We start from the raw sequence: 12041 nt of genomic DNA, 5'->3' as shown, positions 1-12041 counted from the left end.
GGCCGGACTTCTCCTTTAATTACAGCGAGACCAGCCACCATGTAATGATTAGGGACCCTTCCTGATGGTATTAGGGAAGAGAAGGATCAAGCATGTTAGCTTTCCATTCCCGAACCCTATTGTTCTTAGGGAGGTAAGCCACCATCAGCGGTGTCTGGCATTGATAATATACGCACGCTCCACTAGGTGGAGCATGCACGTGTATGGGAATAGTAGTGGAGATTGTTATTAAAATAAATATGGGTGGAAAGGTTATGAGGGTATGTGATGTCGATTTTTTAGCACTCCCATCGACTTAAATAGAAGCATTGGGCGCTCAATACATGCAATGAATGGACCCATATTTTCCATTGAAATCAATGGGAGCACAACACACACAGATAGTAAGTGAGTGTCACTCTATGTGGGAGATTTATCAAACATGGTGTAAAGTGAAACTAGCTCAGTTGCCCCTAGCAACCAATCAGATTTCACCTTTCATTTTCCAAAGAGTCTGTCAGGAATGAAAGATGGAATCTGATTGGTTGCTGGGGGCAACAGAGCCAGTTTCACTTTACACCATGTTTGATAAATCTCCCCTATATATCCGGGGTGCATTATATATAGTAAAGTAATCTCAATGAGCATCTGGATCAGGACTGGCAGCGGCGATGATTTACAGGATTTACAGGGTCTCCTCCCCCACATGCCGCTGCTGGAATCCGGAGCAGTAAGAGATAATCCTATGTAGAGTTTTTTTCTTTTTTTTTTTCAATCATTCATTAAAAAAAAAAAAAATCAGGGCAACAGCTTCCTGCAATCCCATCATGCCCCTCTCCATTCAGAGAAAAGCAGGCAGAAGCATTGTGTGGTCCATTCATGCAGAAACAGGGATCAGAGCTCGGGGGCTTTGTCTAAATGCTCACTTCTTAAAGGGGCTGAGGGATCTGCAGGCAGCGAGGGGTCTGGTTACTGGTCACACGGGGGGTGAGGGAGCATTAAGAACCGGTCACAGGGTTCTTTGGGATAAGGCAAAACAAGGCTGCTTTTATCCAAAAACAGCGCCTCTTCCGTCCTCAGGTTGTGTGCGGTACTACAACTCGGCTCCATTCACAATAATGAAATGGGGCTGCAGTACCGTAACCAAACTGAGGACAGGAGTGGCGCTGTTTATGGAAGAAAGCTGTCATGTTTTTAACTAAATGGGTATTTGAATTGAAGTGCTGAATTTTGCTTGATAGAGAATGAATGGAGCGCCGCTGGCCTAGAAGCTTCTGTGCACCTCCATGGTCTGAATGCCCAGCCCCTTCTTGTGTGATAGACATGCGGGCCCGATCTACTTTTCAGACCCTATGCAGGCAATGAAGACACCAACTGCGGCACACAGGTGAGACGGTCTCTCCCGGCATAATCATTCTGCAATTATTATAAACAGTCTCTGCACTGGATCCGTGCAGCTAAGGCTAGGTTCACACTGCGTTTTTGCAATTAGTTTTTTTCATCCGTTTTTTCAAAAAAAAAAATATGAAAAACGGATGCATTTGCGTGCATCCGTTTTGATCCGTTTTTTCATTGACCTCCATTGTTAAAAAAAAAGATCAAAACGGATCCTTTTTTTTTTTTTTTTTACGGACACAAAAGTAGTGTTAGCTACGTTTTTGTGTCCGTAATAAAAACCCGGATCCGTTTTGATCCGTTTTCTTTTCAATGGAAAAACGGATGCACACAAATGCATCATTTTTTTTCATGTTTTTTTGCAAAAAACGGATGGCAAAAACGCAGTGTTAACCTAGCCTTACAGTCCTGCACGTCCATCACACAGGGAGGAGATGGGCAGTCTGATCAAAGAGACGCTGTGGCCCTTAGGCTCTGTTAAAACTAGGGAATCTGTGCCGAGATTCAGGCGGGACTCCTCTGTGCCGAATCCTGCTTTCTATCAGTTACAATGAGAGGTCACGCGCGCCTCTCCACTCAAAGAAAGTAAATTCTTTGAGCAGAGAGGCGCGGAGAGCAGAGGCACGCACCCTCATGGAGGGGTTCTGCCCAGAATCTTGGCACCGATTCTGCAGTGTGAACGGGGCCTAAGGCACAGTAGACCCCACCTCCTTGACACTTGGACTGGCAATTTTTAGGAAAACAGACATGGGTTGGAGATTTGTCAGGTCTGACATGTCTTGATGAATAGTATGAACTCAGAAAGGAGACTGCACGTAATAGGCTCTATCTGTAACATACGGGAACTAGTCTGTAATAATAATATTATGAAGTAATAAAAGAAACTGCCAGAGGAGGCCTCCCCTGTATAGGAGGCTATGAAGGTAATTGTGCACTATCCCTTTAAGTAGTACAGGAGAATTCACGATCTACTCTGATGACTCAGGACCCACCATAGGGAAGCATCTGGGATCCTGGAAGAGGCCGGCGGAGAGGATATTGGATGGTACCGGAGACGGCAGATTTGCTGGGTGAGCTCCGGCAAGACTGTCCAGAAAACAGCCCTGGCATGGCTCCTCCACCTACGGGATCGGAGGGGATGACCGGCAGCACTGGGCATCCTGGGGGGAATCTCTCCTCTCCCTGATGTCAATAACTTTCAGCTGACTTTCAGGCAGAAAACTATACGGCGCTGCTACACAACTAAGATGACACAATACGGGCTCTGTTACATAATCTCCCGTTTCGCGTACACAGCTCCTATGCGGACCTATGTGTCTCAATGGTTAGGCCCCGTTCCCACTGAGCAAAGCTAGCGGAATTCCGCGACGGAATTGTCCGCCGCGGAATGCCGTTAGCCTCCCGCTCATAATGGGAGTCTATGGGAGGCGCGCGCTGCTGCTCTGTACGCGCTGAAGAATGAACATGTTCATTCTTCAGCGCGGACAGGGCAGGAGCGCGCGCCTCCCATAGACTCCCATTATGAGCGGGAGGCTAACGGCATTCCGCGGCGGACAATTCCGTCGCGGAATTCCGCTACCTTTGCTCAGTGGGAACGGAGCCTTACAGACTACAAACCCTGTATAGTCTGGTCCTGCAATACTGCTCTGACAGTACACGAGGAAGCAATATCGCCGCCTAGAGGATAGGTCAGAAATGGCGTACTCACCGATATGCTTGGAGACTTCGTCCAGCTTCTCCTTGGTCCGGCTGATCAGGACGATGCTCATCCCACGTCGGGCCAGCTGAAAGAAAAAGCAGATATTAAGGCCCCCATACATGTAACTACAAGATGGCCAATATCAGCAGAGCTGGCTATCTTATGTGTATGGTGATATGTTGGGAGAAAGAAATTTAAAAGGGATTCCCCAGAATAAAAAAACAAAGCAAAAAACATTGCTTTCTATTAAGAAAAGCGCCACCTCAGACCTTAGGTTGTACGTGGTATTAAGCTTTAGTGGAACTGAGCTGCAATACAGAACACGACCTGAGGACAAGAGAGGCGCTGTTTCTGAAGGAAAATAGCTATGTTCTCTCTATTAATGGACATCCCCTTTAAAGGAGTTATCCAGATATTTTTTTTTCTTTCATATCCACTGGTTTCAAAAAGTTATATTTATTTGTAATTTACTTCTATTTAAAAATCTCTAGTCTTCCAGTATTTATCAGCTGCTGTATGTCCTGCAGGAAGTAGTGGATTCTTTCCAGTCTGACACAGTGCTCTCTGCTGCCACCTCTGTCCATTGTCAGGAACTGTCCAGAGCAGCAGCAAATCATCATAGAGAACCTCTCCTGCTCTGGACAGTTCCTGACATGGACAGAGGTGGCAGCAGAGAGCTGCCAGGCTGCTAAAGCTTTGGCTGTCCAGGCATGATGGGAATTGTAGTTTTGCAACAGCTGGAGGGCCGAAGGTTTCCCGTACCTGCTTTACATGAATGGGTCCTGCTTTAGGTGACTTTATGGAAGGGACTCACCTCTTCTGCGTACGCCTTCCCAATGCCATCAGTGCCTCCGGTGACAACTGCAGGAAAATGAGAAAAAAGATGGATGAGTAGTGTTTACCCAATGGAATTAGAATATAGCGATACAAGCAAACCCCACAAATAAGTGACATAATCCCCATGAAGACATCATCCTGGGAAGGCTACAGACTGTAGGAGAGAATGGGTCGGGACTCTTGCTGTATTGCTTCCTGATACAATCCTGACTGCCTACAGCCACCACTAGGGGGAGCTCACTGCACACTGCTTTAGTATTGAGCCCAATGTATTCCCTATATGCAGTGAGCTCCCTCTAGTGGTGGCTTTAACATTGCGGTGCTTATCTCTTTTTAGGCACATTATTGTAACTGAGTCATGTGATCAACAGCCTGACCTACAGAAAACCACAGTGTTTTTACACAGATTGATAGTTGTTAGTTACAATTGTTACTATGATAGTTTCCTCCATCTGATCCTGGGAAATGAAGGAACGATGCGGAATTACACTCAACGATTAGTCAACTAATGCGTAATTACAGCGAACGATTTACTGATTTTGGTGTCGGCACCAAAGGAACAATAAAAGATTTCTCATTGGTCGTATGATCATCGGCTGCATTTACACAAAACTATTTAAATTCGAACAATGTAATAATAAATTGCACGAAAATCGTCCCGTGTAATATGGCCCTAAGCAAGCGGCAATCTAGCAGAGCAGAAAGCTTTTATTTATTTTTTTATTTTTATTTTCAACCAGTAACACTGAACTCTTCCTGCATGTGTGACATGTGACCGCTCAGACCAGCGCCTCGGTGGGCAACACTGTAGTGGCGGCAAACAAACTCCAGGTAGAAATTTTTGGGGTACTTGGTTTTTGGCCTTTATCTCTTCCTGCCTGTATGATATGCCACTGCCGACGTGGTGGGCAACACTGGCAAACACTGCAAGTTTGTTTGTTTTTTTTTACAAATATTTAAAAATGTATGTTATTATTTTTAGCGGGTAAGGCTAGCTTCACACTGCTTTTTTTTTTCTATTTGTGTGCATGCTTGAGTACACCAAAATGTAGTCAGCCACATATGTATATGTTTTAAAAAAAAAATATATATATATATTTTTTTTTATTTTTATTTTTTTTAAAGGGAATCTGTCAGCACCTGTTCTGGTTCTGAGGTGCTGACAATGTGATGAAGGTCTGTGTCTCTTAGGGTACTATTACACGGAACGATAATCGTCCGCCCGATTCGGACGATTATCGCTCCATGTAATAAATACAACGATCAGCCGATGACAACGATCATTGGCTGATCATTGATATAGGTTTGGACCTATTTTCGTCGGGCGCCGACCGCGCACCACTACGTGTAATAGCGGTGCGCGGCCAGCGACTGACAATATACATTACCTATCCACGTTCCAGGGCTGCTGCTGCGGTCTTCTTCTTCCCGGGCCCTGCGCGCTCCAACTTCAGAGTGGCCTGTCAGCTGACAGGCCGCCCGGCCAATCACAGGCCGCGGCGGTCCCGGCCTGTGATTGGCTGAGTGGCCTGTCAGCTGACAGGCCACTCTGAAGCTAGAGCGTGCGGGACCCGTGGAGAAGAAGACCGCAGCAGCAGACCTGGAACGTGGATAGGTAATGTATATAATTAAGCAAGGGCTGCAAGGACATCGGTAACGATGTCCCTGCAGCCCTTGTTTAACGATTATCGGGCCGTGTAATAGGTCCAGTAAACGAGCGACGATCTAGCACATCGCTGCTCGTTTACAGGTATTATAGGGCCCCACATCAGCCCGTGTAATACCACCCTTAGTGCGTGTGTTACCTTTCTTTTTTAGATGGGTGCTGTACTTTGTCCCCAATCCGTGCCGTAACTTTCTCAGCAAGTGTCAAAGAGGAGTAATGGTGCCGTGTTCGTGCCGCACTTCGGCCCGCCTCACCACTACCTTTCTCCTCCCAGCTTCTATTGAATATTCATTGGGCCTTTCCTCCGGGCGACATCATCTTTAGCTGCGCATGCGCAGTTTTTTGGCAAGGGCTGCACGCGCCCTTGCCAGTTTGCACATGCACCCTGGTTCTGTGCATTGTGCGCGATTCTGCGGCCTGATTCGCTCATGCGCCGTAGTCGGTTGGAGCAGTGCAAGCGCACTGAGGGCCAAAGGCTATGCCTTTAATTGCTTTGCTCAGTGCCGCTCCGACGCACTATGGCACATGCGTGAATCCGTCCGCAGAAGCATGCACAATGCAGAGAACCAGGGTGCATGCGCGAACTGGCAAGGGCCCTTGCCATCAACGGCACATTTGCAGCTAAAGATGACGTCGCCAGGAGGCCCTGAGGACGGGCGCAATAAATGTTCAAGAGAAGCTGGGAGGAGGAAGTAGGGTTGAGGCGGGCCGAAGTGCGGCACAAATACGCCACCACTACCCCTCTTTGACACTTGTGGAGAAAATTACGGCACAGATTGGGGACAAAGTACAGCACCCATCGGAAAAAGAAAGGTAACTCTCACCCTAAGAGACACGAGACACACACCTTCATCACACTGTCAGCACCTCAGAACCAGAACAGGTGCTGACAGATTCCCTTTAAATGGAAGAACGGATCAAAACAGATGCACACAAATACATCAGGGTTTTTTTTGCAGAAAACACAATGACTATTTTTATTATATATTAAAATTCATAGTTATAAAATTTTTTTTTTTTTTTTTAAATCTTCATTTTTACCAATTCTTAGGCTGGGTTCACACTACGGTTTTTTTCCCATTCGATTTTACAAAAACAGACGCATTTGTGTGCATCGTTTTTCCACCGACTTCCATTATTAAAGAAAAAAAAAAAAAAAAGGCTCAAAACGCATCTTTTTTTTTTTTTAAACGTAAACAAAAACGCGGTCGACCACTTTTTTTGTATGCGTTAATAAAAAATAAAAAAGATGTTATGATCCAGTTTTTTTTTTTTTATAATGGAAGTCATGGATGCACACAAATGCATCTGTTTTTGTAAAAGCGAATGTAAAAAAAACAAACAAAAACGAAGCGTGACCCCAGCCTCACCATTCAAGTGAGTAACGTACATAAGAAATAAACAACACTTGTAGGGGGTCAAACCTTTCCCCCCCCCCCCAATCCCTGGCAGGGTGCCGGAGCACGCTGGGGGTAGTAGTGGTAGCAGTGCACAGCAGCTTTTACGCCTGTTGTGCTGGCGAGATGTTACATATAGAAGAAGCAGAGCCCGCCAGCGCCGCCTATGACACACGTCCCCGATCCGGCGAATGGCAGCAGTCGCTGTCGTCGTGGTTGTGAGTTAAAAATATTCTACACTCTTTGTCCTCAACTTTCTGGGAACAGATATTTTTAGCCGCTACCCAATCATCCTTATCTAAATCAAACATCAAAAAATAGACTGGAGGAACACTGCAAGCAAAGGGAGTATTTTTAGCTTTGTCCTGTCTCTTCCTTAACCCACCCAAATCTGAGCACGCTCGCCCGCCCGCCCGCTCCCTTCTCCGTGACCCTCGCCCCCCCCCCATACACCTGAATACAGCAAACACTCCATTGATTAAAGATTAATACTGCCGCAAACCCGTGACAGCTGCCTCTCCTCCTATCAGGGGGGGTCGGGGGGATGACAGAAAACTTACATCAGTATTTCTCTTGGGGATCCATTACATAGAAAGAAAATTGCTATTTCAATTCCCCTTTGTTGCTATAAATAGCAGCCCCAATTGATTCGAGCGAACAGGGCAGCGGCTTAGCAGAGCCGAATATAGAAAGCGCTGAATTCCCCCAGACTGAATGCTAACGCAGTCTAACAGATGCCAGCTCACATTTACCAAAGAACAAAAAGACAAGGAGGAGGAGGATGGATGCCGGCTGAAAGTTAATGAGAGCCCAAGCGACTCCCCGTAAAACCAACATGGCGGCCCATAGGATAGGCCAACCAGAGAGGCGGTCAATGGAGTCAGCGCCTTACGTAGTGGGAACCAAACACTGTCCGCGCCAATGTGCCCCAACACTGCAAAACTACAACTCCCAGCATGCACCAGGTAGAAGGCCAAGCCTATAAGCCCTGTGATCTTCGACCTGTGTCTCTCTAAGGGCCCTATTCCACCGGACGATTATCGTTCGCATAATCGTTAACGATTAACGATCTTAAACGACCGCTATTGCGAAAGACCTGAAAACGTTCACTCATTTCCATGGAACGATAAATCGTTACTTATGATCGTATTTGAGATCGTTTTTTCTTCGCTATTGCGTTCGTATCTACTGCGAACGACGTCTTATTCAATGCATAAAAATAGGTCCAGGTCTTATAAAGCGATCAACGATTTCTCGTTAGGTCGTTAATAGTTAACTGCATTTCAACCGAACAATTATTGTTTAGATTCAAACGATTTAACGATAACCTGAACGATAATCGGTGGAATAGGGCCCTAAGCCAGGTATGGGGAACCTTCGGCTCTCCAGCTGTTGCAAAACTACAACTCCCATCATGCATGGACAGCCAAAGCTTCGCTTTGGCTGTCCAGGCATGATGGGATTTGTAGTTTTGCAACAGCTGGAGGGCCGAAGGTTCCCCATCCCTGCTCTAAGCTGAAGCAGAACTACAACTCCCAGCATGCACCAGGTAGAAGGCCAAGGCTATAGCCCTTTGATTTCTAACCAGCTGCAAAAGTACAACTCCCAGCATGCACCAGTGGAAGTTCAAGACTATAGCCCTATGATCTCTGAGCTGCTGCAAAACTACAACTCCCAACATGCACCAGGCGGAAGGCCAAGACTATAAGCCCTGTGATCTTCAACCTGTGTCTCTCTAAGCCAGGGATGGGGAACCTTCGGCCCTCCAGCTGTTGCAAAACTACAACTCCCATCATCCCGACAAGTTCCTAAGGGTTGCTTTAATTCACTAATCTCCAGCGGTTGCAAAAGCTACAACTCCCAGCATGCCCTGACAGCGTTGGGAATTGTAGCTTTGCAACATCTGGAGAGCCACAGGTTGTCAGGGCATGCTGAGAGATGTAGTTTTGCAAAAACCCAATGCGGTAAACTTGTGATATCCTGCCTGTTGCAAAACTACAATTCCCAGCATGCACTGGGTAGAAGGCCAAGACTACAGCCCAGTGATCTCTAACCTGTGACTCTCTGAGCTGCTGCAAAACTACAACTCCCAGCATGCCCAGACAACTTTCTTAAAGTTGGGATCTCCATGTTAGGATCTGTAGCTTTGCTAACAGCTGGAGTGTAACAGGTTGTCAGGGCATGCTGGGAGATGTAGTTCTGCAAAACCTAGTTTCCCTTTTATCTCCAGCTGTTGCCAAACTACAATTCCCAGCATGCATTGCAGCTTTGCAACAATAAACGAGCAAACGGGTATAGTCGAGGAATATTAAAGGTATGCTGGGATTTGTGGTTTTTACACTAGATAGAAGTCTATATAAGCAAAACTACAATTCCCAGCATGCTCTGTAGCTTTGAAACAGCAAGGAGGAGGTAAAAAGCCAAGATTATAGCCCTGGGATCTCTAATGTGTGACTCTGCAGCTGCTGCAAAACTACAACTCCCTGCATGCCATTTAAAGGGGTACTACAGCTAAAGTTTTTTATTCTTTCAAAGTTAAATAGATTTTTAATTTACTTCTATTTAAAAAAAAAAAAAAAAAAAAGAGTCTTCCAGTACTTATGAGCTGCTGTATGTCCTGCAGGAAGTGGTGTATTCTTTCCAGTCTGACACAGTGCTCTCTGCTGCCACCTCTGTCCATGTCAGGGACTGTCCAGAGCAGGAGAGGTTTTTTATGGGGATTTGCTGCTGCTCTGGACAGTTCCTGGACAGAGGTGGCAGCAGAGAGCACTGTGTCAGACTATAGAGAATACACCACTTCCTGCAGGACATACAGCAGCTCACAAGTACTGGAAGACTGGAGTTTTTTTTTTGTTTTTTTTTTTTTAAATAGAAAGAAATTTCAAATCTGTTAAGAAGAGCATTAATCGCTATTCCTGGTAATACTTGTAAACCTCATTCTGCAATGTCTTAGAGATTTGTATTGTGCTGTTCCTCCTGGAAACGTACAGTAAGAGTATATATATGGAACAAAAGCTATAGAGAACTCTATTGTGTTATATTGACACACCACCTCCATGGCAGGTGTCTAGAATGCCAGAGCACGCAGTAATAGGGAAAGCTGGAGTCAGAAAAGCATGCCCACTATTCTCTGCTAAAGCTCTGTTTAGGATCTACCACCCGACGCCAAGATGGAGGCAGTCGCTTGCCTATTAACACTTTGATAAGTAGGATAATAATAATAATAATAATAATAATAATAGGGACAGCTGTGGTCAGAAAAGCATGCCCACCATTCTCCGCTAAAGCTCTATTTAGGATCTATGGGGACAGTGCCGCCCCACTTAAAGATGGAGGTGGTCGCTGTCAATTCTTTGAGTGGAGAGGTGGCCCGCGAGCCCTCCCATAGACAGACTGGATGACACTGAGGCAGGGGGATTCGGTGGTGGAGAGTTCCCCCGCTTTAAGGGTCCTATTCCATGGCCCGATCAGTAATGTAAACGAGCGCCGATCTGCTAAATCTATTCCACAGCCCGATAATAGTTTAGCGAGGGCTGCAGGGACATCATTATCGATGTCCTTGCAGCCCTTGTTAAACACCATACATTACCTACACATGTTGCAGGGCTTCTCCTGCGCTCCTTTTTCCTCCCGGTCCTGCGCGCAGTAGCAGCTTCGGTGCGGCCTGTCTTAGCTGAGAGACCGCACAGCCAATCACTGGCCAGGACCGCGGCGGCCAGTGATTCCCTGAGCAGTCTGTCAGCTAAGACAGGCCGCACCAAAGCTGCTGCTGCGCGCAGGACAAGACCTGCAACATGTGTAGCATGTTCGCCCGCCGCGCTTTGCTATTCCACGCAGTGATGCGCGGTCAGTGACCAATGATTTTAGGTTTGACCCTAAATAAATGATCAGCCGATGACACGATCATCGGCTGATCGTTGTCATTATTCCGCGGAGCGATAATCGGGCCAAATCTGGCCGATTAACGCTCCGTGGAATAGGCCTCTTACTGGCCCTAATAAAAGTAATAGGGAGAACTTGGGTCAGAAAAGCATGCCCACTATTGTCCGCTAAAGCTCTCTTTAGAATCTACCGCCCCACGTCAAGATTGAGGTGGTCGCTCGTTTATTAATACTTTGATAAGGAGGACAATAAAAAAAAAATGGCAGTGGAAAATTACACCGCCCCCCCACCCCCACCCAGCGTTAAATCCCCCCACCCCCGCGCCATACATCTAACTCAGAGCGGACAAGAACACTGACGTCAGCAGCGACGTGCGGGAGAGTGAACCGCATGACGTTACTGAGAGACGTATAATACGTGAAAGCAAAGAGCGCTTGGCGCGGAGAGGGTTAAGGCGGAGCGGGTGGGCCGCACAGGTTAATACGGCGGAGAGGACGGCGGGATATTTATGATAACGGATGGCCTGTCACACAGACACTGATGAATATTTTTACAGGATAAAAATGGCAACGGAGAGTCTAAAAATAAAACACTCTGTTTCAGACCTGTCTGGCTGCGCTACGCCGCCGGAATACAAACGCGCCCGCTCCCTCTCCCCCGGTACGGCTCTCTAGATAGGAGAGGGAGGGGGAGGAGGAGCCGCACATCTTACTTGGAAGACAAAGGTTTCATAGTACAGTGTTCACAGGGAGACGTTCACACTGATACCGTCCCCGGTGTGACCCCCCCCATACCACCAGGGCTGCAACCAGAGCAGGGGGCAATGGAGAGAAATAGATTAATAAAAAAAAAATAAAAAAATAAAATGAAAACAGAAAAATAGAGATTTTTCCAGGAATAGCGCCACCCTCACCTTAAGGCAGAGACTGGAATAGTTTAGGAATACATAGTGAGCCATCAGATGGCGGGGCCTGCTCCGGCCACATCAGGGCATGCTGGGAGTTGTAGTTTTGCAAGGGCTGGGGATTGTACTTTTGCAAGAACTAGGAAGGTAATGGATGTCAGGGCATGCTGGGAGTTGTAGTTTTGAAGGGGCTGGGAAGCTGTGGGAGACAGGGCATGCGGGGAGTTGTAGTTTTGCAAGGGTTAGTAAAGCAGTCGACGACAAGGTATGCTGGGAGTTGTA

At 46.7% G+C, this 12041-nt stretch overlaps 1 protein-coding gene across 1 annotated transcript in view; it reads right to left on the bottom strand.

Annotated features, from left to right (window-relative positions):
- The window catches only part of HSD17B12 (hydroxysteroid 17-beta dehydrogenase 12), a 55341-nt gene that overhangs the window by 30258 nt on the left and 13042 nt on the right, over positions 1-12041 (bottom strand). The window contains exons 2-3 of the mRNA XM_069965144.1: positions 3888-3934; positions 3083-3158 (exon numbers count right to left, since the gene is read on the bottom strand). Coding sequence (XP_069821245.1) covers positions 3083-3158; positions 3888-3934 — 123 coding nt within the window. The remainder of the gene's footprint in view (positions 1-3082; positions 3159-3887; positions 3935-12041) is intronic.

This window comes from Dendropsophus ebraccatus, chromosome 4, assembly GCF_027789765.1.
Source record: "Dendropsophus ebraccatus isolate aDenEbr1 chromosome 4, aDenEbr1.pat, whole genome shotgun sequence".
Lineage (NCBI taxonomy): Eukaryota > Metazoa > Chordata > Amphibia > Anura > Hylidae > Dendropsophus > Dendropsophus ebraccatus.
The sequence above is the reverse complement of the archived record's forward strand: the minus strand, read 5'-3'. Positions and strand labels throughout refer to the sequence as shown.